Below are 25,892 nucleotides of genomic sequence, written 5' to 3'. Positions count from 1 at the left end.
GCTCCCGAAGCGGCGGTGCCCGCTCACGATCCTCTCGAGGCGGCGGTGGCCGCTCACAAAGCTCCTGAGGCGGCGGTGGCCGCTCACAAAGCTCCCGGCGGCGGTGCCCGCCACAAAGCTCCTGAGGCGGCGGTGGCCGCTCACAAAGCTCCTGAGGCGGCGGTGGCCGCTCACAAAGCTCCCGGCGGCGGTGCCCGCCACAAAGCTCCCGAAGCGGCGGTGGCCGCTCACAAAGCTCCCGAAGCGGCGGTGGCCGCTCACGGTCCTCACAGGATCCCCGAAGCGGCGGTGTCCGCTCACAAGGTTCCCGAGGCGGCGGTGTCCGCACACAAGGTTCCCGAGGCGGCGGTGTCCGCACACAAGGTTCCCGAGGCGGCGGTGTCCGCACACAAGGTTCCCGAGGCGGCGGTGGCCGTTCACGATCGTCCCGAAGCGGTGGTGGCCGCTCACGATCCTCACAGGATCCCCGAAGCGGCGGTGTCCGCACACAAGACTCCCGCTCACAGAGCTCCCGAGGCGGCAGTTCCCGCTCTCAAAGCTCCCGAGGCGGCGGGGTCCGCTCCCGAGGCGGCAGTTCCCGCTCACAGAGCTCCCGAGGCGGCAGTTCCCACTCTCAAAGCTCCCGAGGCAGCGGGGTCCGCTCACAAGTCTCCCGAAACGGCAGAGCCTGTCATTGCCCGTTCCCAGGTGGCAGCTCCACACACACCGCTGTGGTGGCCGCGGGTTCTGCCCTGGGTCCCCATCCCGCCGGTGCTGCCTCAGTCCCCAGGTCCCCCTCTGCCGCTACATGGGCCTGGCCCACCATCTCTTCCCCTGATCCGCCTCCGGCCCACCTCTCTCCTAGACATTTTGATTTCAGTTTTAACGTGTGGAGCGTCTGGAATCCGCTCCTTAAAGGGGGAGTTGTGTCACGGCCCTGCTGGTGTGCCCTGGTTGGCCACCAGATGTCACTGCGTGTGTTAGCACATGGCTTGTTGTTTGTTGTTGGTGCCATGTGCTCTCCTGTCTATTGTCTGACCCCGCCCTCCTTATTATCTCATTATTGTTTCAGTTACTTCACCTGTGTCCTCCTCGTTTGGCTCCCCATATAGTCTCCTGGTGTATGCAGTCCTGTGCTGTTACGTTGTTAATGTTGGATGTTTGATGTCGTGTGTGGGTTGGTTTACACGTATTGCAGCTCTCTGCCTACCTGCCTGTTTTTCCCCCTCGGGGTGGTTTTTGTTCATTTTTTGTTTCTCTTTATTATTAAAAAGACCCACTTCTCCTGCACTTGAGTCCTCGCCTCATCTCTTGACCATCCCGTGACAAATGTGAGATGATAAAAAAAAACTAATAAATATATATAATAAAATAAACATTGTCATAATAGTGTTTTAAATTTTTTTTACAGATAACTAATATATGCTAATAAAATAAATATAATAACCATATAAGAATAATATAATATTACCTTATTTATTACTTATATTAGTGCTTTAGGATTAACTATATATGTATATTAACTAAATTCAACTTTTAAAACACATGCTCTAGAGGGATTCATCAATATTGACCAATTCAAAACCCAATGTCAAATAATTCTTTCAGCTTAAAAGGAGCCCAAAGAGACCTGCTACTGTCTGTGTCATTACTAATATTAAAACGGCATTAATGTAGAGAAAAACTAAAAAAAGCACTCATTGCTCTTGTCTGGCAACTTAAATATTTAAAGTATTTAATCAGAGATTATGTCTCTCTGCCTGAAAGGGTTAACATATAACTTAATGTGGTTTACAGAGTCTGGAGTATTTGTGCAGCAGATAGATAATTAAACCTTGCAATTACATTTTCTCTCATTTCAGTTTGTGAAGAGGAAGTGTTGGAGAAACTGGCAAAAGAAGGTATTTGAAGGCGTTCTCAATAGTTTCACCAGGAACTGTAACTGCTGGAGTGACTCACTATTCGTTAACAAACATCTACATGCATGTTGTAATAAAACAGGTAATAGAACAGGTTTGGTCAGTCTGAGTGGAATGTTGTAGGTTTAAGTAGAAATAGACTGAAGTATCCACACACATTAAAGGGGGTCATATGATGCTATTTTAAAGATCGTTATTTTGTGTATTTGGTGTAACAGAATATGTTGACATGCTTTAATGTTCAAATACTGTACAATATTGTAGTTCCTCTATGCCCCGCCTCTCTCAGACGCGTGGTTTTCTACAAAGCCCCTCCTTCCGACAAGCACGGTCTGCTCTGATTGGCCAGCTGACACAGTGCATTGTGATTGGCCCGAACACCACAAGCACGCATCGGAAATGTAACGCCCCTTTCCATAATTGCGAGCTTCAGCTTTCAAAATAAATGTAAAGACAGTTAATAATGTTGTTAGTTTCACCATTAGTTCAAGTCCGAGAGGGGAACAGAGTCGCGTGACAGACTCAGTGATGAAGCTCGTATGTGTTTGCACACAAGCCGCAATTAAGACAGCTGACTTCACTGTGATGTGACCCTCTCTGTCTCTCACACATACACACATACACACACACGCACACGACGCGTTACGTGCAAAACTCCGCATTTGAACAGTCAATAGCAAATACTTAAACTAATAACAAATCATACTTACAGTCGCTGATTCAGAAGCGCCAGATTGTCAGAGCAAAGTCAGAATTTACCCATTTTTTTTTTTTAGAAATAGCTTTTGTGCACAGCCAGCCTTGTACTCTCCTAGGTTCACAAAACTGTCGTCTATAAAATGCGTTGCACAAATTCGAACATTTGGGTTGTCCTGTTCTGTTGTAAACAAATCTTAACCAATGATTCCTAACTGCATCTACATACGGACGGCCAAATAAAGTGCGTTTGCTTTCACCTAGAAACACACAGCGTCTCGCTGACAGGCTGCATCAACACTACTGCGTTACTGAAACCACAACTTCTTTCTTCGCGTGAACATTTGGGCGGCATTACACAAATATTTCCACATCGTGACGTAGATATGTGGGGGCGTGTTTGAATGAGGTGTTTTAGCCCGGTCTGGATCAGCCTTCTCTTTTAGATAGAATAAATCCTCTTGTGGGAGACTTTGAGCTTTGCAACTCTGCAGATCTTATACATGCACAAATAGCAACATAACACACTAAAGAAAAGGAAAAATAGAAATTGCATCATATGACCCCTTTAAAATAAACAAGCACTGATTTCACAACAAGAGCAATTATAGCCAAATATGTATAAACCAGTTTATTTCATACAGTGACATCCAGAGATCTGAAAGCGTCAGTGAAAAAGTTTTTTTTACAATTTGACACAAAATGACACTCCCACTGTCACAAAATTATTATTGTACCCATTTCTGATATATAATAATACTGATGTTCTCAATTATAGCTGTAGTTTTCTCACAAATAATTTTGTTTTTATTTTAGCTGTAGGACACATACATACACTCTAAAAAATGTTGGGTAAATATTGGACAGAACATGCTGGGTTGTTTTCAACCAACAGTTGGGTTAAATGTTTATCAATCGCTGGGTTCGTCCATATTTTCCCCAGCACTGGGTTGTATTTAACCCAGCATTTTTTAGAGTGTACAGTATAGAAGGACTGAGGAGACATGCAACTATGATAATTTCAGTTATACAGTATATGCATATATTTAAAGTCAGTGCGAGAATCAATGTTTAGAACTAAATCAATGTTTAAATGCCTAGATGGACGTCTTTGATCACTGCCCTCACGTTTTCTGCATCATCTTATGTATGAAGTATTGTTTAAATCCAGATTATGTCTCTCTCCCTGTAAGGGTTAAAGTGTAATTTATTGTGGTTTACAGAGTCTGGAGTATTTGTGAAGTAGATAATTAAACCTTCCATTAATATTTTCTGTAATTTTAGATTGTGAGGAAACTATGGCGAAATTGGCAAAAGAAGGTATTTGAAGATGTTGTTTGTTCTTTGCTATACTTTTATAAGAACTGTAACTGCTGAAGTGACCCACTGATCAATAAATAACCATCTATACATACACTGATCAGTCACAACATCAAAACCCCTTGCCTAATATCGTGTAGGTGCAAGACTTGTCGTTTTGAAGATGCTCTGACCCACTCGTCTAGCCATCACTATATGGCCTGTGTTTAAGTCACTCAGTGTCTACAGGTTCATTTTTGTGTGTTGTGTGTGTTTCTGTCTTTGGGCTGGTTGTCTGTCAGCATTGCTGGGAAACTCATTACACTGACAAGCTAATCAGGCCAACTGTACATATTCGTTCTCTCCCTATATCTACCCTTGTGTTTGCAGTCATTCATTGTCAGATCATAGTTATTCATTGGAGTCTCAGTTCTGTTCCAGTGTTACATTCTTCGTTCTCGTTGTGGATTACCTGTTGTTTTCACTGTTCCCAGTCGAGCAGGTCAGGATTTGGTAGTGCAGGTTGGCAAGTTGTTTGCCCAGTTCCAACAATTTAAGACCGGCGCTGCAAACCCACCCACTGCACCTAACCCACTGTCAATTCCTCCTATTGGAGATATTACTGCTCACAGTGAACCTCAACCACCTCCTTCATGATTGATTGCTTCTGTCTGTCTCTTGCTCCGTTTTTCACAAGTTCATCAAACAACAGTGGTAAGTGAATCATTCATCAATCACGGTCAGTAATGGCTTCTTCTCCTGCTATTGTTGTTTGCACTGTTTGCCACATGTATAGTTTATCTGTCTCTGTCAGCAGCGAGGGATTCACATGTGATAAATGCAGGGAAATAGTTAGGCTGACAGAGAAGGTTTTAGAACTAGAGACACGCATCCAAACTTTAATTGAGGATAGTAAGAATGTGAGGGCTGTAGATACTGCTTTGGATGCGACTAGCTCAGGGAGTCCTGTACATTGTTCGGTTTCGGTTGAGCCCGTGCAGCAGGGCAACTGGGTGACAGTGAGGCGGCATAGTCACGGGTCAAAACACCACTCTTCCGCTCCGATCAGAACATCAAACAGGTTCTCCCCACTCGGTGACGCACCCACTGAGAAACCTGATGAAAGTGCTCTAGTTATTGGCGATTCTATTGTATGGAAAGTGAAAATAGAGACACCAGCCACCATAGTCCATTGTTTACCAGGAGCCAGAGCGCCTGACATCTTGGCAAATTTAAAAGTGCTGACTAATGCTAAATGTAAATTCAGTAAGATTGCTATTCACGTCGGCACTAATGATGTTCGACTTCGCCAGTCGGAGATCACTAAAAAAAATGTTAAAGAGGTGTGTGAACTTGCAAGTACGATGTCAGACACTGTAATATGCTCTGGTCCGCTCCCTGCTTACCGGGGTGATGAGATTCATAGCAGACTGTCGTCACTTAATGGCTGGATGTCTAAGTGGTGCCCGCAAAATAACATAGGCTTTATAGACAATTGAAAAGATTTTGGGGCAGACCTGACCTGTTGAAAAGAGATGGTGTTCATCCCTCCTGGGGTGGTGCCGCTCTTCTCTCTAGAAATATGGCACATAGTCTTAGAGTTTGTACTTGACTAACTGGAGCCCAGGTCAGGAAGCAGACAGACTGGCTAAACCGACCGTCTGCTAGCCACCTCACGTCACAGAAGTCAGTTAACTCTCAGCACATAGAAACTCCTTCACCTAGATATCATTCTATAGAGACTGTGTCTGTTCCCCGAACTAGAAAATACAGAAAACATCCAAACCAAAGTAATAGTAACAATTTAATTGATGTTCAACAAATAAAAAAAACGATATAATACAGATAAACAAATTATAAAGCTTGGCTTATTGAATATTAGATCCCTTTCTACAAAAACACTTTTTGTAAATGATATGTTCACTGACCATAAACTAGATGTGCTTTGTTTGACAGAAACTTGGCTAAAACCAGATGATTACATTACTTTAAACGAGTCTACACCACAAGATTACTGTTACAAACATGAACCGTGTCCAAAAGGTAAAGGGGGAGGTGTTGCTACAATTTATAGAAATATTTTCAGTATCTCTCAGAGGTCGGGTTTCAAGTATAATTCGTTCGAAGTAATGGTGCTCCATATAACGTTATCCAAAGAAACAAGTGTTAATGATAAATCCCCTGTGATGTTTGTACTGGCTACTGTATACAGGCCACCAGGGCACCATACAGACTTTATTAAATAATTTGCACGTGTCAGGACCTACTTATTGTCGAAATCATACTCTAGATTTAATACTGTCACATGGAATTGATGTCAGTGGCATTGAAATTTTGCAGCAGAGCGATGACATCTCAGATCATTATCTAGTTTTGTGTATATTCCATATAGCTAAAGCTGTAAAGCCAACTTCTTGTTACAAATATGGTAGAACCATCACTTCTACCAAAAAAGACTGCTTTATAAATAATCTTCCTGATTTATCTCAGTTCCTCAGCATATCCAATAGCTCAGAACAACTTGATGATGTAACAGGAACTATGAACTCTCTCTTTTCTAGCACTTTAGATACGGTTGCTCCTTTACGCTTAAGGAAGATTAAGGAAAATAATCCAACACCGTGGTATAATGAGCACACTCTCGCCCTAAAGAGAGCAGCCCGGAAAATGGAGCGCAGCTGGAGAAAAACATTTCGTATTGCTTGGCAGGAAAGTACTCTCTCCTACAGGGAAGCCCTAAAAACTGCTAGATTTGCTTACTTTACATCTCTTTTAGAAGAAAACAAACACAACCCCAAGTATTTATTCAATACAGTGGCTAAATTAACAAAAAATATAACATCAGCAGGTGCAGACATTACCCAGTAGCACAGTAGTAATGACTTTATGAACTACTTTACTTCCAAGATCGAAACTATTAGAGATAAAATTGTAACCATGCAGCTGTCAGCCACAGTATCCTCTCATTCTCTTCTATTGGAAATGAAGAATTGTATAAACTTGTTAAATCATCTAAACCAACAACCTGTATGTTAGACCCTGTTCCATCTAAGCTCCTAAAAGAAGTGCTTCCAGAAGTAATAGATCCTCTTCTGAATATTATTAACTCATCATTGTCATTAGGAAAACAAAAAAACCCTTCCCAAAAACCTTCAAACTGGCTGTTATTAAGCCTCTCATTAAAAAAAACACAATTTGACCCCAAATAATTAATTAATTACAGACCGATCTCGAACTTCCCTTTTCTGTCAAATATATTAGAAAAGGTAGTATCATCACAACTGTGTTCCTTCTTAGAGAAAAATGGTATCTGTGAGGATTTCCAGTCAGGATTTAGATCGTATCATAGTACTGAGACTGCTCTCATTAGAGTTACAAATGACCTTCTTCTATCATCTGATCGTGGTTGTATCTCTCTATTAGTGCTACTGGATGTTAGCGCTGCATTTGACACTACCGACCACAACATTCTTTTAAATAGACTAGAAAATGATGTTGGCATTAGAGGAAGTGCACTGGCATGGTTCAAATTGCACTTATCTGAATTCGTGGCAGTAAATGAAGAGGTATCATATCGATCACAAGTGCGGTATGGAGTACCTCAAGGCTCAGTACTTGGCCCCTTACTTTTCACACTTTACATATTACCCTTGGGAGATATTATCAGGAGACATGGTGTTAGCTTTCACTGTTATGCTGATGATACTCAGCTCTATATTTCTTCGCGACCTGATGAAACTTTTTTGTAACCAATTTGTAAAACTAACGGAATGTATAGATGATATCAAAGACTGGATGACTAGCAATTTCTTACTGCTAAATTCTGAAAAAAGAGAGGTGTTAATTATTGGACCAAAAACTTTTGCCTGTAATGACCTAGATCACTGTCTAATACTTGATGGCTGCTCTGTAATTTCTTCATCATCAGCTAGGAACCTAGGCGTACTTTTTGATAGCAATCTTTGACTCCTTCAGTCGTCTATTCTGATAAGAGAAAATTGTGTCATTTCTGGCAAAGTGCTCTCTGTTCTTTGCTCTCCAGCCATCTTCTTTTCCATTGGAGGAATCTAAAGTGGTTTGGTGATCACGCTGTTGATGGGTTGAGTGGCTCAATGGGGAATGCGATGTGGAAACAGAGACACCAGTGCTGTTCCTCATTCCAGTCCTTTGCAGAGGAGCTCATGAAGGATTCTTTTTGGCCTTTGCCAATTCCACCACCATTTTATTCGCAATTACAGCCAGGTAGCTGCTGCTCGACTACATTAACCTCTACCAAGATGGCATTCGGGTGGTCCAGACCAGCCAAGGCTGCCTTCTCTAATCTCAAGAGCCGCTTTGTTTCAGCTCTTTCTTGTTTCCCGGCATATTTGGAGTTTCCGCTCGAGAGCGCACTCTCGCATTCGGATGGAGATTTACTACTGATCCCAGAACCGTGCTTCACTGATAGATACGCATGACAATCGCAGCTTTTGCCTAATCAATATTTAGATTTATCGTACAGCCCTATATATAAATCTTCCCATGGCAGTTCTCTGCATAAATTCAAGTAGGTGCCCCGTCTTCTCTATAGCAGCAACCACGGCTTCACCCACAGCTTCTTTTTGATTGGTTACAGGATCATCCATTTTTTCCCCAGTCAGACTTACTTGACTCTCTCTGACTCAAAGTTTGTTGCAGTGTGAACATGGCAGTTATTTTTTTTATAAAATTCTAAATCCAAGAATGAACTTCTTTGTTGTTGTTTGTCTGTGCAGTGTGAATTGGCCTAAACTCTGGTTATAGTGGCAATCCATGGTCCCCAGCTAGACTCCTTCAGCTGTTGTCAGTCCTTTGAGACCCTCAAATCATGCTTTATCACGGCCCTCTGTCCCAGGGCAACACAGTTGTTTTGACCATGGTGGACTGGTTCTCAAAGGCAACATACTTCATTCCTCTGCCCAAATGACCCTCAGCCAGAGAAACAGTGGGTGCTGTCATTGACCATGTCTTTCGCATTTATGGCCTCCTGACAGACATGGTCTCTGACAGGGGACTCCAATTTGTTTCAAAGTTTTGAAAATAACTTTGCCATTTGCTGGGGAGAAGGTCAGTCTCTCCTTCTTTTCATCCCCAAAGCAACGGTCAGACAGAGAGTGTAATCTACAGGCCTATCTCCATTTACAATAAGTGTAGTATTGGTTACCAGCCACCACAATTTCTGGTTCTGGAACCCGAAGTTATACTCTCTTCCATCTGGTTCGTGCACCAAGGCCCAGGCTAACTGCCACTGGTCGAAGCCTCCCATATGTCATGGGTCAAAAGTGTTGCTTTCATCCAAAAACCTTCACTCTGTTTGTAATAATCTTGCTCCCAAATTCATTAGACAAGCTAATCAGGCCAACCGCACCTGATACTTGTTTGTTCTCTCTTTATATCTACCCTTGTGCTTGCAGTCAATCTTTGTCAGATCGTTGTTGCTCATATTTTGCTGTCTCAGTTCTGTTCCAGTGTTTTGTCTTTCGCTTTCATTGTGGATTACTTCTTGTCTTCGCTGTTCCTGCCAAAGTCTGCCACTTCATCATCACCGATCTACAACATCTGACCATTTCTTTCTGTTTATTTTATGTTTAATAAACACCCTATTTGATTGCATTTGCTATTGGATCCAGCTCGTTATTCTACCTTGACACTCCTTGACTCATTTGTCCTGCTTTCAAGACAAGAACTGACTGTTCACTTGTTGTCTAATATATCCCAACAATTGACGGGTTGCATTATTATAATCATATCATTATGATTATGACTTGATCTGTTATTCACTTCACCTGTTAGTGGTTTTAATGTTGTGGCTGATAATCAAACAGCAGTAATGTTGAAAAAAACAGAAACACCACTCACTGCTCTTGGAAAATGTAATATTTTAAATTAAATATAATATTTCAGTATTTAAACAGAGATTCTGTCTCTCTGCCTGAAAAGGTTAATGTGTAATTTAATGTGATTTACAAAGTCTTATAGTTTTCTCACAAACAATATCTTTTTAATTTTATTTTGGTTGTAGGAGACATAAATATAGACGAACTGAGGAAACATGCAGGTATGACATAATTTAACTAAGTTATATATAAATATATTTCATCATCTCTTAATATTATTAATAATTGTTGCTTATGTATTTTTTCCTCACAGTTGAGATCAGTATTGACAGCGAGCGTTTACATCCAGACCTGATTCTCACTAAAGACTATAAAATCGTGAGAGACGGTCCAGGTTATAATCACACTGGAGATGAATTTCCATATGAATTATGTGCATTTGGAGCCCAAAGATTCACTTCTGGTCGTCACTATTGGGAGGTGGATCTGACACGAGACAATACACCTACTAAACACTACTGGTTAATCGGTGTGGTGAAACAAGGAAATTGTCGTGTAAAAAACAGATCTGCTGTAACTGCATCAGCTGGTTTCTGGTTCTTGTGTTCAGACGGTCCTAATGGCTTTCACACCAACACTGATCCACCAGTTAAACTCTCACTGACCCCGAGACCTGAGCGACTGGGAGTTCTGTTAGATTATGATGACGGTCAGCTGTCATTTTACAACGTTACAGAGAGAAAACATCTCCTGACCATCAGCAGCAGATTCTCTGGATCAGTCGTTCCTCTGTTCAATCCTGGAGTGGGTGATGAGAGTCCACTTAAAATCCTGGATTGTCCAGAACCTGTAGAATCAGCTGCAGACTACAGTCAGCCTTTACTGAGTAACAGCTCAGACTGACCAATGCAGTGTGTTTAAAATGGACACAAATAAGTATGTATTTGCACAACAACACTAATCTTCAGCCAATGTCAAGATCAGGGGTTTGATTCCCAGTCTGCTTTCATGATGTGTTTCTGGTATTTGGTCAAAGTGCTCAAGTGGTCGTAAAGACTTAAAGTGTGTGTAGAACAGGGATGGACAACTCGGTATTACAGATGGGTGTGTTTGCTTTGGGATGGAGCTCAACTCTGCAAACTTTTAAAATGAAGCTTCCAAAATTGTGTTTTCACTGTGATGTCACAGAAGAACCATTATCAGTTCCCCAAAGAACATTTCAGTTCAAATTTAAGAACATTTTAAAATTCTAATGAACTTTTTTCCACTATAAAGAATGCTTTTGCTGAATGGGAAGTTTGCATGGATGATTTAAAGTTCTTCATGGAACCATTGATGCCAATAATAAAAAATAAAAAAAGCTTTCTTTTTAAGAGTGCAGGACTGTTGTTGTCCATCCCTGCTTTAACCTTTGATCACCTGATGTTATAACGTTGTAAAAATGCAAGTCGTTTTTTTTTTTTTTACTGCGATGTTACACATTTAGAGAAAGAGTCGAAGAAGTCTGAAAAACTTGGAGGGAATGAGACAAAAGACTGCCATGAGATTGACAGCTGGTGGGTTTCTGATCCCAGCCAATGTGAAGTCATGAAAGACGGCTACTGCACCTTGTGCACAGGGAAGTGTCATCACAGGAAACACATCAGAGAAAACAAGAAATACGTCATCAAAACTTTGAACGTTGCAATGGATTTTGATGAATTAAAAAAAGAATATTAAAAAAAGGTAAAACAAAGAGGTTTATGGTTATAATGGATGATCATGAGAAAGGTCAGTAGGCGATTGAGGACCAAAAGTCAGTTCTTCTGTTCAATGCTTACAGGATCATCAAGCGTTTGTCTCAGATCACATTAAAACCAGACTCTGAAGACTCAGTCTTCAGCATCTGGACTCCTTCATCCCCAGAGTGAGGGAGGCTGGGAAAGAAGAGCTGGAGGAAACGAGGGAAAACGCTAAAGATGACGAAGAAAATAAAGATGCTCTTATCTTAAAGCTGGTCTGACAAAACTTTTCCTTTGTAGGAAATGAACAAATGCAGAGAGGACAAGAGATGAATCAATGAAAAAGAAGGAGACTGTGTGGGATTACAAATTTATTTAAATGTTTAATTTAGATCCCTATGTAATAGTGTACAAACTGAAGAAGTTATATACATTGTATTTAGCATTTATGGTGAAGATGATGACATCAGATGAACGATTCAAGAGGTCCCTGCCAGTTCCTGTTCTCTTATTGTAAGTGAAATGAGCCAGACGACGGAGACTCTTGCCTTTTGTTTGTAATTGCTCTTGCTGCCCCTGCCCCCGTCTTTGGGCAGTTAGGCTGATTAGATTAGGAGTCGTTAAATGGGGCAGTATGCTATACCTGAATACTTCATTTGCATGTCTTAAGGTTGTCACCCAGGTGCTTGGGTTCCATTCCTAAGCACTGCCCCCTAAATGTATATAAACTACAATGTATCACTGCTTTAAGTTAGATTTTCGATGACTACAGCTACCGACAGCTTGTGTTCTCAATAAAAGAATCCTGCTGAAGATACAACCCGAAGTCTCCTGGTCTTCACTTCTGAGTTGCCTAAACTTTAGAAGACATAGGTTTACAACAGATGGTGCCGTGACCCGGATAGAGTTCCAGCTTCCTCACCTGAATCCAGTTTGAAAACTTCAAGCTCAAACAAAGATCTGCTTCCAGACTGCATCTTTTGGAATCCAGCGAAAACTTCAAGCTGAACAAAGATTTCCAGACTGAATTTTTCTCTCAACCAAGGTTGTGGTGAGTGCTGTCTCTAATCCAAAAGAACCTTTAAGACCAGTACAAATTTGTTTATCCTCTGCGCCGACAGAGAAGAGTTAACAGACAGCTGTAGGGTTTGGTTAACTAAGTTTTCCTCTAAAAAAATGAACTTTTAGAGATGAAGTTACCCTCTGTCCAGGCAGGGAAGTTTAGCATCAAGTGCTAATATTGTTTTATCCTCTGTTCTGTGTAGGCAGGGAAGATTGGCATTTACGTGCTAGTTATTTTGGTTTATCCTCTTTTCACAGAGAAGGTTAGCATTTCAGGCTAATAATTTTGGTTTATCCTCTGTCCTTGTAGACAGGGAAGTTAAGTGTGACGTGTTGGTAATTTGGAAAGTTAACAATAGTTAAGCTGTGTTAACAAATGTACCCTCTGTTGATCAGAGAAGTTTTAGTGTTTTTGTTTGTGTGGTACAGAAGAAACGTACAAAATGGTTAGAAGGAATGCTAGGCTGATTCAAACAACAGAAAAGGATGGTCTTGCGACTCCATTGTGGTCAGATAGTGAATTCAAAACACTGTTAGGGGAACAAATGAACCTAATAATCAAGAACAAGAACTAACGCAGAAATATGAGATCCATCCAGACAAGACTTGGTCTGTAGATGAGTGTAAAAAGGTATTAGGAGCATGTATTCGCAAGAACAATGTGAAAGGTATTATCTGCTGCCACAGAGAATTTGGTTTAGCGCTAGCTACACAACAATCTCAGCGTAACTCAGAGCTAGAGAAACAGAACAAAGAGCTCCGTGCTAGAGTATCCTATTTTACTAAGAAATTGAACCACAACAAAGCTTCAGAAAAAACTGATGTGGAAGTTAGTCAGCCGGAGAACAATTATCCTGACTTACAAGCTTTCTTTGAAAGAGATGTAATCATCCAATCAGTAATTGATGTGCCTGTAGATTCAGTGAAGGTATGTGGCGCTAGATCTCAGGGAATTGAGGAAACTGAAAGTGTTCCTCTCAATTCTTCTGTTGTGCAAGTACACACTGTTGCCAAAACACTAGGACCTAAAGATATAGAGAGACTGTCCCAGAGCTTACCCTCAGCACGCACAGATTTTTCTGAATTTAGAAGAGCATTGATCCGCAAAATGCGTCTCTACGACATGTCGTTAGCAGAAGTCACACAGCTGATGTCACAAATTCTAACTGAATCTGAATTCAACAGTTTTGAGTCTGCTGTTACTTCTGAACTACAACATGCCAGTAGAGACGATTTGAGAGAAGGTGTTTTGAAAATTCTAAAGAATATCATAGGACCCAAGATAGACTGGTCCAGAATCACTAACTGTGTGCAAAGGAAAGAAGAAACTGTGAGTGAATACACTGAAAGGTTTTGTCAGTCAGCTGTAACTTACAGTGGAATAGTGGATGATTCTGAAAGTGTGCTTGAAGACAAAGGACCACTAGTTCGAACATGGTTTGATGGCCTTTTATCAGAGTACAGATCAGCTTTGCCGTTCTTAGATCTAACATGGTCCACTGGAAGCTTGCAAAACAGCTTGGACAGGTTAGCTACTTGGGAAAGAGACTCTGATGTTAAAGCCAGAGTAAAGATTGCAGCAGCGTCCTTTAAGGTCAACACAGAGAACCGACAGAAACGTAAGTGTCCTAAGAAGGAGGGCAGTTGTTATTACTGTGGTAAACCTGGACACTGGATGAAAGAGTGTAGGAAAAGCAAAAGACATTAGGAGAAATTAACAGCTTTACTCAGCTTCTACTCAGTCTACTTGGTACTCTGAAGCAGCCCCTCCCGCTTCACCGAACTGTTGGAGCAGTTTGCTCAGGTGTTAACTGTTAGGGCTGTGAGTGCTTAATTCCCCAGTAATGTACAACAAAGCTGAAAGATTCTTTGTAAATAAAACTACAGGAAGGTTACTGTCACTTCCTTCCACTGAGAGAATGCTAGTTAAGTACACTCACAGCCTTCAAAGCTATACTACAGCACACCACAGTCACTCACCTATCCTCTTTGGGTTATGATGTTTGTTATGACTGATGTTCCATTAGAGGATGGAGATGTCACACACTAAAGTTTGCACACCACCTACAGGGATAGGATAGGACACATGGACCAGTGAGGAACCCAGGGAAGAACCGGATGCAACAGGCTTGGGGCCAACCCTGTGGTGAACACACCCTCATAGGCCTTTCCCCATCCACTAGTCCACCCTCACCTCACTGTTCTTTAGGTGTCTCGTGAATTAAGAAATAGGGAAAGAAGGAACAACAATAGCAGACTCAGATTGAACAGAGGATACAACCCTAATGTTTGCAGTCTTTAGAACAAATACTGCTCTGTCTTTTTGTTTTCTTTCTTCCTCTGTGCAGATACCACTTGATGGCTGTTCCAAGACCCATGCACCGAACTCCTCACCTGCGTATGAAGCCACAACCTCTAAAAGACAACGAGACCCACTGCCGAGCCAACTGTCACGAAAGACAGAACAAAGAAAAAAAATACACAACGCAGAGAATCACATACGGGAACTTCAGTCATCATCAACATGAACAAGATTGTCGTATTATTAACCATCATGGACATCACGCTAAGTGTAGACCCCAGAAACAACATATTCTTAGAGCTGATGAATATGTCAAGAAATGCCTTGTTTGCTGGAAAGAACGTTTGCATGCCACACGCACCTTCAGTAGGAGCAGGAATCCCATGGGTGGCACACCCTATCTCCAAATGTGATACGTGTACCTTATTCGATCATCATACCAGTGGATTATACAACAAGGATACATGTCACAACGTAACGATTCCTCCAGCTTCTCGTGTTGCATTCCTGGACTACCATCCTGCAACCTAACTTCAGCTACTCCCATCATGACAGATCTACTCATGCCAATGATGTTCTATTGGTGCATGGAAAATTATGCTCCAGCATCGACTACACTGGGTGAAATTCCTCGTGAACGTTGCAGCTTTGTGATTAAAGAGAAACCAAATTCAATGTGTACGTTACTACATCAGTTACGAAGAGGAGAATGACTTAAAAGAGTGTCTCTACGGGAACCCATCCCTACCGAAATTTTTGCTATAAATCAGTTGTGTATGATTCCTCCACCGACTGGCACTTTGTGGTTATGTGGAACTTCTGTCTACAGCATCCTACCCAGCCAATTCAACGGCAGGTGCACCCTGGTTTATGTTCTACCAGCTATCAGAGAAAACACACACTCCACCTCAAATTCTCCACATCTACAAAATTCAGCTTCTACCAACAAAGAGGGCTGCATTCCAGGACTCACTTGTGTACAAACGTGGTGGTCAAGAACTCTTGGAGCATTAATCCCATCGTATGGCGTCATGCAGGCTCGATCAAGTCAGAAGCCTGTCGGATTCTGTACAGAAATTGGCCAATGATACGGTTTTGGCCCTGGGCAATATCACGGACACTCGCTTCACACAAGATGATGATCTTACAGAACAGAGTGGCCTTGGATTACATTCTTGCAACACAAGGGGGAGCCTGTACCATTATCGGCCCTGAATGCTGCACCGGTTTAATGGATCCAACCAAGAACTTGAACAATATCCAACAAGACATCCTTGATCTTTCAGTAAAATTACACCAGATGACTGAAGATAATTCTTCATGGTTCGGAAACTTGTTAGGTAAACCCTGGCTGTGGATCAAGGACATAGCAATTCTGCTGTTGTTTCTCATACTGGTGTACTATCTATGCATCCACAGTATCAAGTGTTTCGTTCAGCAATGACTTCCGCCTCTCACGAGGAAATGACAGTTCCAACCAGAAAAGATTATTACCCGTAAGAACTTCACGGACCATAATTGTATGTTTTGTTTCTGTGTCAGCATGCAGTTCGTCCCTACAGACAATCAACACAGAACAAGTGCTATGTGCCTGTAACGATCACAAGTTACAAGAATAAACTTTTAAGTGTCTAAATTTGTATTTTGTGAGAGTTATTAGAACTCTCAAAGGGGGAATTGTGGGATTACAAATTTATTTAAATGTTTAATTTAGATCCCTATGTAATAGTGTACAAACTGAAGAAGTTATATACATTGTATTTAGCATTTATGGTGAAGATGATGACATCAGATGAACGATTCAAGAGGTCCCTGCCAGTTCCTGTTCTCTTATTGTAAGTGAAATGAGCCAGACGACGGAGACTCTTGCCTTTTGTTTGTAATTGCTCTTGCTGCCCCTGCCCCCGTCTTTGGGCAGTTAGGCTGATTAGATTAGGAGTCGTTAAATGGGGCAGTATGCTATACCTGAATACTTCATTTGCATGTCTTAAGGTTGTCACCCAGGTGCTTGGGTTCCATTCCTAAGCACTGCCCCCTAAATGTATATAAACTACAATGTATCACTGCTTTAAGTTTAGATTTTCGATGACTACAGCTACCGACAGCTTGTGTTCTCAATAAAAGAATCCTGCTGAAGATACAACCCGAAGTCTCCTGGTCTTCACTTCTGAGTTGCCTAAACTTTAGAAGACATAGGTTTACAACAACTGCTTACAGTGAGAAATCAATGCAGGTGCCATTCTGAGGATCTGAAAATCAGAAATTTAATTTAACACTGCATTGTCTTTACAATGTGCTGGAGGATTAAAACTACACTTGATTCCTTTCTGCAGAAGCATTGTCAACTCTGCATTGGCTCCCTAATGAACATTGTATACATTTCAAAATCTTGATAATTACTTATAAAGCTCTGATTGGTTTAGCTCCTCAGTATTTGAGCAAGCTCTTATTGCATTAAAGTCCTAGAATATCAAAATCAACTGCGGGCTGTGATCCTTTTACTATTTAGCTCTCAAACTCGGGAACAATCTACACTACCACACTGTAAAATATCCAATTAACAAAATGTTGGAAGGGCAAAAATATTTAAATTGCTTGGGCTTAGTTGAGAAGATATATATTAAGTCTGCACAAATATACAGTATCTCACAGAAGTGAGTACACCCCTCACATTTTTGTAAATATTTTATTATATTTTTTCAAAGAAATGACACTTTGACACAAATCCAGCGTTTATTTGATCCTGATAAGCGTTTGTCGTCACAGTTGTAAACACGACGGCTTTCTTCTTTCGTGAGAGGGTTTTACGTCACAGCATTTTTGTTTCTCGGTGTAACGTTAAAGAACGCGACACACACATCTCCCAGAAATCCTGTATAATTCAACCAATCCGACGACGACTTCGACACTCCTGAAGTTTTTCCACTTTTGTGTGCCATATGCATCAGATGTTCAGCCTGCGTTCCGTCCGAGGCTGAGACTAACATGGACGCGTTGAATGGGTTTCTGTGTGTAAACTTTTGCAATTGTCCCGTGAAGTAAAAAGACAACATTAAACATGACTAACAACAAGCCACGGTGAAATGTCGCTCTTTTCAAGCGGGGCGGATTAATGTTACACGGCGTTTCTGGTCTCGTGAAGGCGCTTCGGAAGAGAAGTTCGTCTTTCCGAACGAAAATTAACAACTGAATTGTTTCACAAGGTTGTTCATCTCAAAAAAAGCATCTCAGTCAGTTCCCTAGGTAGTGAATCAGTAGATAGTGCACACGAGTCCCTGCACAGGGAAAGACCGTGGCTCAGTAAACAATTGGTACAACTGATTAATCAATTTGTAAAATGTCACCACTGGTATTTATCAACAACAGGCAGGACCGTTATATTTTGATATTGTTTTATGCTATCTGAGGTAGCCCTATAATATGAAATGTACATGTTCTATTACAAATCTAGTCAGCATCAATGCTCCCTGATGTGCAATGGATTGTGGAATGGATTTGTGCCCCAAAAAGGTTGCAACTTCTGTTTCATCACAAATTTAATTAACTGATATTGATACATTGTAAATTATTTAAAAGGCATCATTTCTTGAACTTAAAATGTACTTTTCTTTCTCCATCAGGGTGTGGCCAAAGGTTTCATTGGTGCTTTGTCATCATTGTGAGATTTCAGATGCAGCCCAGTCAGTTCTTCCAAGGCACCAAACACCAGACCGCTCCACTGCAACTACATACTGTGTAAGGATCCACCCGCTAGCCCAAGCAACGGAATCCAACGGCCCGGTCGAAGGTCTTTTACTTAAGCTTCTGAATTTATCAGGATTTAGTTATTAATTTTAGTCTAGCTCCGTGTTCAATCTGACTCCGATTTCAAGTGATCATTAAATTTAGACTGTACTTCTAATTAAAAACTGATCACAAATATCGATTATACATTAATTTAGATATTTGATTATTCTAGACATCCCATACTTTCAATTATCTGTTCACTGGGGAAATGTTGCATAGAGTCTCACGCCCCGGGTTTTGCGTAGATCTCACGGACACAAACTCGCCAGTCTGATGTTAGTTAGAGGATGTAGGTAGACTAATACCTAATTGTCTGCCACCAATTGCTTGCTTATGACAAAAAGTGTAGTTTACTTAGTCGTTTCCCGTACAGCTTGCTAGCACCAGTGATAGACAGAAATCTGAGGTCTCCGATGACGTGCCTACTGCTCCGTTCATTCATGAGCCTTCAGTTTGACCGATCCTGGACACAGATTTGCGGTAACAAAAGCCTCCTCACAGTCTAATAGTCGTAATGATTTCAGGAGAGTTCAGAATAAATCAAATATAACAATTTATTATTAGTCAGGTAAAGTTGTATCATGCCAATTTCATAATTAAACAATAAGAAGTCTATTTAAAAATAAGAAAATACATAACAGCAGTTGTTCAAAGATGAATCTAAGAGTAAAATGTTTACCTGACTTCAGGAAGATACATAGTATGGAGCATATGAAATACACTTCACACTACGGGCTGATCTGGCTGCAGAATCGCTCTCTGATTTGCAACTTTCCCTTAAATACTACCAGAACAAAAGGGCCATACACATTTACTCTCGGACCCAAAACAGATTAGATCTGTGTATGGGGGATGCGAAGCCTCTGTAGGAGCTGTTCTCGTGCACCCAAATGGTCACACCTGTAGAGCAATGTTTATCAGGGTTTGAAAGGAGACCGCCCCCACAACAGAAGCACAGAGCTAACTTAAGATTTCAGTATTTCTCATAATACAAGTGACTACTGTGAAATTGAGACCAGTTTACCCATCACACAGAGACCTTTAAAATGATACCAAACATGAAAGCGTTAAGATCATTACTGTATTGACCCGAATATAAGACGACCCCCCTTAAGCTTTTTCCAGATGTACCTTTTGGAAAAAGGCTTTTTGAAAACCAAATCTTTTTTTTTCTCTCTCTGCAAAACACATTTTTTCTTAAATTATTTTCATATTGCATATTTTTCCTATTTTAATTTTTGTTTTGAAAGTATGGTAAATACTGGTAAAATGTACCAATAATGAAATATACACTTATACACATTTAAAAATATACACTTTTTGATATACCATAAAAATAACAGGTAGCCCATCTGAATTATACATTTAGTCTATCCATCTCATAGTAGTCTACCAAAATGTTATTAACAGTAGAAGTGAAATCTTATTGTAGTCTTCAAATCTGGGTACTGTCTTCTGTTTTAAAATCACTTACAGAGGAAGTTTGTTCACATCAGACTAACATGACAGTCACGACTCGTGCTGCTGTAAGCTTTTCTTTTCTTTTGTTATCACTTGCGATCTTTACAGCACACACACATTACATATTTCATGGCACACTCGTTTTATGTGTTTTTGGCGCCACCTGTTGTTGTGGGTGTATTACTGACATGTCAAAGTCTAGACCCTGAATATAAGATGACCGCGTTTTTTTCAGATATATTTCCAAGAAAAAACATTGTCTTATATTCGGGTCAATACAGTAATTCTTAAGATATAATAAATTCAGTTTGTAAGTCTGGCAACTTGAGTTCTTGACACTTCTATGTCATGCCCAGGGGGAAGGAGGGAGCCTAAAGATGGGTCAAGGGACAGATGAGCAAATGGTCTTTCTCCCAGATCTTCCTGTCAGATTAGAACGTTTATTGTTTTATTGCATGTTCCTGAGGGTTTATTGCATGAACGTGAGGGTTCCTGAGTTCCAAAATCTTTACTTAAGAGTGCTCTTGCCACTTAAACCAATCAGAGCAGCTCTTTGTATGCTTCGGAGGCCACTCTAAAGGCCTGCCAGTTATGAAGCAGAGACTATCTCGCTGGATAATCGATTCTATAAAACTTTGTCTATGCTTTAGTGGACGTATAATGTCTTATTTGAGTGAGAGCCCATTTTACCAGAGGAATGGCCTCCTCCTGGGCTTGGTCCAGCAGAGTCTCAATTGGCGATATCTGTGCAACAGCCGGTAACTCTCACTGGATTTTATAGCCTGATGTTCCTGCCCTTCAGGCATGGATCTTGTCTGCTTAATCTCCCTGACCCCTTGTGAGTGAAAAAGATCTTAGTCATGCAGACCCCGGTCTCAGAACCTGGGTCTCATTGTTAGCTCATGCTTATTGTGGGCGTTCCGGGGCTGGGCTCGTGGAGCCATTTTGGCGGGCTGAAATGCCATTTGTTTGTAAATCTACATGAACCTGAACATATTAGGCTTACATATTCAGAGTAAACGGGATTTTCCCCATAGCGTTTCAAACACAGTGCTCATTCTCAGGGAACCGAGGTTACGTTAATAACCGGAGTGTTTTCTTTTCATCAAAACAGCGAATCCACGAATTCCACAGTCTGAGTGGCTAATCCCAATTGTGTGAATTTCTAATAAAATTACTGGATTTCACCTGCAAAAAATACACAGAACAACGCTACTTTAAATTTGTATTTCATATTTTATACATTAAAGGTCCCATGGCATGAAAATTTCACTTTATGAGGTTTTTTAACAAGTCAAGTCAAGTCACCTTTATTTATATAGCGCTTTAATATTAATTAATATGAGTTCCCCCAGCCTGCCTATGGTCCCCCAGTGGCTAGAAATGGCGATAGATGTAAACCGAGCCCTGGGTATCCTGCTTCTCCTTTGAGAAAATGAAAGCTCAGATGCCCAATCTGGAATCTTCCCTTTATGTCGTCATACGGTGAAAGGTTACCTCCCCTTTCTCTGCTTTGCCCGCCCATGAGAAAATGAGCTACTATCGTGCGAGGCGAGGGCAATATGTTTTTTCCCTCCAGAGACATCATGGCTTGCAAACAGCGAAGCATGGCAGTTGCTCAGTGTTTGGATGTACAAATGAACACCGAAGTATTTTTTTAGTTCCTTCATCCAAGCCTATGGCTAGCATTAGCTACGTAAGGGATAATCAACGGCTAGCTGTGCATTAAACGATCTGAATGCACGACGTGGAGGCAAAGAACCACCCGACGCGCAGCGGAGTGCATTCAAATCATTTAATGCACAGCTAGCCGTTGATTATCCCGTTTATGTCATGGTCATTTACCAGCATTCACATATTAAAGATGTTAATAATATTTGCGCTGCAATATTTGACCGGAACGATAAAAATGAGGTTATTTTCGTCTGTATTACTATTCAACTGTAACTGTATCTTACTATGGTTACCAATGTTTATAGGAAGCGCATTAATATAGAACGTGATTAAACTGACCTGGAACTACCTGTGCGGTTAGTACACCTGCCAGCCAATCAGAATCCAGTATTCAGACAGACCATGGCATAAATGATAATAACTGTAACAGCATACATAAACAAACCAACTAAAGTACCGTATCCAGACACAATATTTTAAACTAACCATTCGGAGACGTCCTGCTGTAGCCGCTGAGTTGCAACTTCTTCATCCGGTGCTTCTCCATCCGGATCAGATTCGGGTCAAACTGAAAAGCTTGAATGACTGCGTGTCTACGAGCCATTGCGATACATCCACTGTCAACATTAGCGCATGGTAGCGCAAGCTGGTTAAGGCCACACCCCCACCCTCCACATTGCCCCACCTCTCTCCTCCTCATTAGCATTTAAAGCTACAGACACAGAAATGGCACGTCCTAAGGAAAGTTCATTGTGGGACTGGCTCGTAGTGGCTGAAATTCTGCACCAAGGCTGAATTTCAGGAAAGAGACTTCAGATACAGTACTAGGGATCACTTAGGCCTATATAAAAGCATCCAAAAAGCAGCATGTCATGGGAGCTTTAAATTAAACTGATATTAAATAAATACAGATTATAGACTAATGCACTGTATATTTAACTGAACGTGTCTTTCTGTGTCAGTGTTGTTCACTGTAGTGGTTCCTGCTGATCCTGTAGAGGCTCATGTGGGATCCTCAGTGATTCTGTCCTGCTGGATCTCTCTTCCTGAGACCGCTGAAGCTCTGGAGATCCGCTGGTACCGTCACGACTTCAACAAGCCTGTTCTGCTCTATAATCACGGGAAGATCCAGGACGTCCAGGAGTGTTTCAGGAACCGAACCTCTCTGTCTCTGCGGTCAGATCAGTCTGGTGGACTGAAGGATGGAGACGTCTCTCTACGGCTGGAGAAACTCACATTTCAGGATGAAGGTCCGTTTCACTGTTATGTGAGTGGAGACACAGTATATGACAGCAAAGTGGTAGATCTCAAAATCACTGGTGAGTCAAAAACTACAATTCATTAATACCCATAAAAATGACTCTCCTTCATGTTGCTCCAAACTCATATGATTTTCTTTCTACCGGTGTTTATCAGAATTCTCATTTCCATAATTGGGCTGTTGAGCTGCAAGAAAGTAAAAAGAAAAAAAAAGTGCAACACATTGATATTATCTTCGTCATCCAATAGCTTTGTGTGAAAAACAGACTGACATTGAACTTATTTTCAGAAAACTTGATGCCAAGCCAGGTGTGAACATACATTAACTGAACGGGAGCACTAATGCCAGCATTGGCAAATTATTATTATTATTATAATGCAAATGGCATTTCATGCTGACTTTCATTGATTTTTAAGCTTAATTATTTATTTTCGATATTTTGCTATATATTTTATGACTAATATATTTTGCTCCAGAGTTGAGTATAAATTAATCTGGATTTTCTTTCTGAAATCCACCAGATTCATCAGGTCCATGGATTTCATGTTTTGATATTTTTAACTGTTTTGCAAAAAAACCAGCAGATGAAAGTAAGTAACATGAACTAATTTAACACACAGTGACACAGTTGACACACAGTGTTACTGGGAGAAAATGAATTTTTCTTATCTCTGCACTCTACAAAACAAACAAACAAACATAAGAATAGGGCACAATGTACTGTAGTAATAAGAAGGATACTGTATTCCAAATGGAGCCCGATCAACAGTCATAAATATCAAACGTTTCCTATTTACAATTTGAGATCTGGGATGCTCCAACTTATCACCATGCAATATGAAATACCTCTAGTTTTGTTTTCTTCCCGCTGCTCTCTTTAGGGCTCAAGTGTGCTCGTTATACCACGGTGTTGGACTGTTTTCCCTAATCTTCTTTAAATATAAAGGAGCAACAGTGTCTAAAGTCCTAGAAAAGAGAGAGTTTATAGTTTCTGTTACAACATCAAGTTGTAACATCAACATCCCAGCTTTTTCTGATTTGGGGTTGTATATTCAGGGGCGTCGGAAGCAAAATAAATGTGGGTGGGTCCTCCCCCAGAAAAAGATTACTGGAGTATATGACGTTTTCTGTAGTCTGGTGCCTTTTAATTAATGGAGTGTCTTTTTACACAAAGTGCAAACAGGCTGCCTTTGTGGCAGGGGCTCTTTATATGACCTCTGCCCACTAACGTCACAACATTACAATATGCGGCTGTTAAATAACATTTCCAGTGGCGTAAATCATATATATATATACACACACACACACACTGTATATGTGCAATAATAATATACATTCTTTGTCTCTTAGAAATGCACATTTGACATTGAGTTGACAGTAGTAGTTTGAGTTAGGATGCAGATGTAAATTTATGTTCATGATCAAAATCAGTGACGTCTGTAAAAATTGTAACAACCTCCTTTTTTATATGGTGAAATTTTATTTTTCTGACTGTTTGAGTTTTATTGAAATTAACCATTGTTCTTCCATAGTAGCATACATTTACATCATAAAAACCACACATATAGCACCTCAATACTGTGGTAAAAATGCAACTATATGGTTTCTAGGTGTCAGAGAGTCACAGTCACGTCAGTCATGGAATGCATGTATTGTATTTTTGCAGAACTGCAAGGTGACTGCCTGGGGAAGGAGACAAAGTCTTTTATCAGAGGACCAAGAAACTGCTATAGTACTTTAAATACAGTCATTGCCAATGAAGTTTGGCTGAGGGTGCCGAGAAAGCTGTGAATGCTAAGTTTTTAAGTGCTTTTATGTGCAATTTATACAGTAGCATAATCAAAATAAACTTTTCTTAAAGCTCACTGTTGTATTTTACTGTATGCGAGCTTTCATTTGTGTTGTTTACTGTATTCCTGATTCCCAGAAAAAAGGTTTTGCAACAGTGTTTTGAATTGATCTTACTAGTGTTTTCTAAACAGGAGAAGTGTCTGTGTATTTTCAGGTTTTGTGTGAAACTTTGAGGCCAAAGTTTGATTTTTACAGAAGATAATATATGTTTGACTGAAATATTTGATCAGCTTGACACAACAGCAGAAGAATGACTGACGCTTGAGCTGGAGTGTGAGATACCTGTCCAGAGATGCCGTTCAGACATTAAGACTGGTTTCTGGAGTCATCGGCTGACTGGACAGAGCTCATGCTGTCAGCAGCAGAACATGCAAATGCGTCAGAAACTCATTAACTGAAGACTGAGGTTTCTGTTTCATGCAACACTGTTTCCTGACCAGGAAGAATGTGATACCTTTCAAGATAAAAAATAAATAATAAGCTTTCCTGTAGCTCAAATAGTAGAGCATGGCGCTAGCAACACCAAGATCATGGGTTCGATTCCCAGGGAAAGCAAGAGCAGATAAAATGTAAAAACTGTAACTTGAATGCAATGTAAGTCGCTTTGGATAAAAGCGTCTGCTAAATGCATAAATGTAAATGTAATAATAATAATAATAAGAGACCTAGTGAATGGAGAAAAAAAATAGAAATAAAATCGCATGAAACTTGTAACTTGTCATGATTAAAGGGTTGTGTCTCTAACATCATATTTTCATATTTTAAACAAAAGCAGAGCGGTGATTTCTCAGTTATAATGGACTGGACGTGTCTGTAGGTGGCGCTCTCTCTGTGGCAGTCTGTCATTAAGAGACGATCGGAGTGGAGTAGCATCTGCCTGCAAAACCGGAGGCTGCATTTTCAGGACCGCATTTCTAGGACCCTAGGTTTTTAGTGACAGCGCCACCTACCGAATTAGAGGACCAGCGAAGATGGATGACAGTCAGAGTGTGAGTATCAAATATGAATACATTTTTATTTGTTTAA

General features: G+C 40.8%; 2 protein-coding genes across 5 annotated transcripts in view; both read left to right on the top strand.

Moving 5' to 3' along the window:
- Positions 1-16,865, top strand: part of LOC131544983 (butyrophilin subfamily 2 member A2-like) — a 30,723-nt gene extending 13,858 nt beyond the window's left edge. For 2 of the 4 annotated variants that reach the window (XM_058783561.1, XM_058783560.1), the window contains exons 6-9: positions 1,842-1,880; positions 3,879-3,914; positions 9,934-9,969; positions 10,062-13,060. In XM_058783561.1, the coding sequence (XP_058639544.1) occupies positions 1,842-1,880; positions 3,879-3,914; positions 9,934-9,969; positions 10,062-10,651 (701 nt within the window). In that variant the 3' untranslated portion in view covers positions 10,652-13,060. Of the gene's footprint in view, positions 1-1,841; positions 1,881-3,878; positions 3,915-9,933; positions 9,970-10,061; positions 13,061-16,825 lie in introns of those variants that run through there. The other 2 variants (XR_009272289.1, XR_009272290.1) reach the window with 2 other exon arrangements.
- Positions 11,500-23,868, top strand: LOC131543916 (myelin-oligodendrocyte glycoprotein-like). Its single transcript, XM_058781718.1, has 3 exons — positions 11,500-11,518; positions 13,989-14,150; positions 22,717-23,868. The coding sequence occupies exons 1-3, from the start codon at positions 11,500-11,502 to the stop codon at positions 23,097-23,099; spliced, it is 564 nt and encodes a 187-aa protein (XP_058637701.1). The 3' UTR covers positions 23,100-23,868.
- The last annotated feature ends 2,024 nt before the right edge of the window (positions 23,869-25,892 follow it).

Source organism: Onychostoma macrolepis, chromosome 07, assembly GCF_012432095.1.
Source record: "Onychostoma macrolepis isolate SWU-2019 chromosome 07, ASM1243209v1, whole genome shotgun sequence".
Lineage (NCBI taxonomy): Eukaryota > Metazoa > Chordata > Actinopteri > Cypriniformes > Cyprinidae > Onychostoma > Onychostoma macrolepis.
Note: the sequence above shows the minus strand (reverse complement) of the source record. Positions and strands in the feature narration are given on the sequence as shown.

Coding starts and splice junctions, on each gene's coding strand:
- LOC131543916 (XM_058781718.1), top strand. Junction 14,151..22,716: donor CACAGAGAACCGACAGAAAC/GTAAGTGTCCTA, acceptor TTTCTGTGTCAG/TGTTGTTCACTGTAGTGGTT.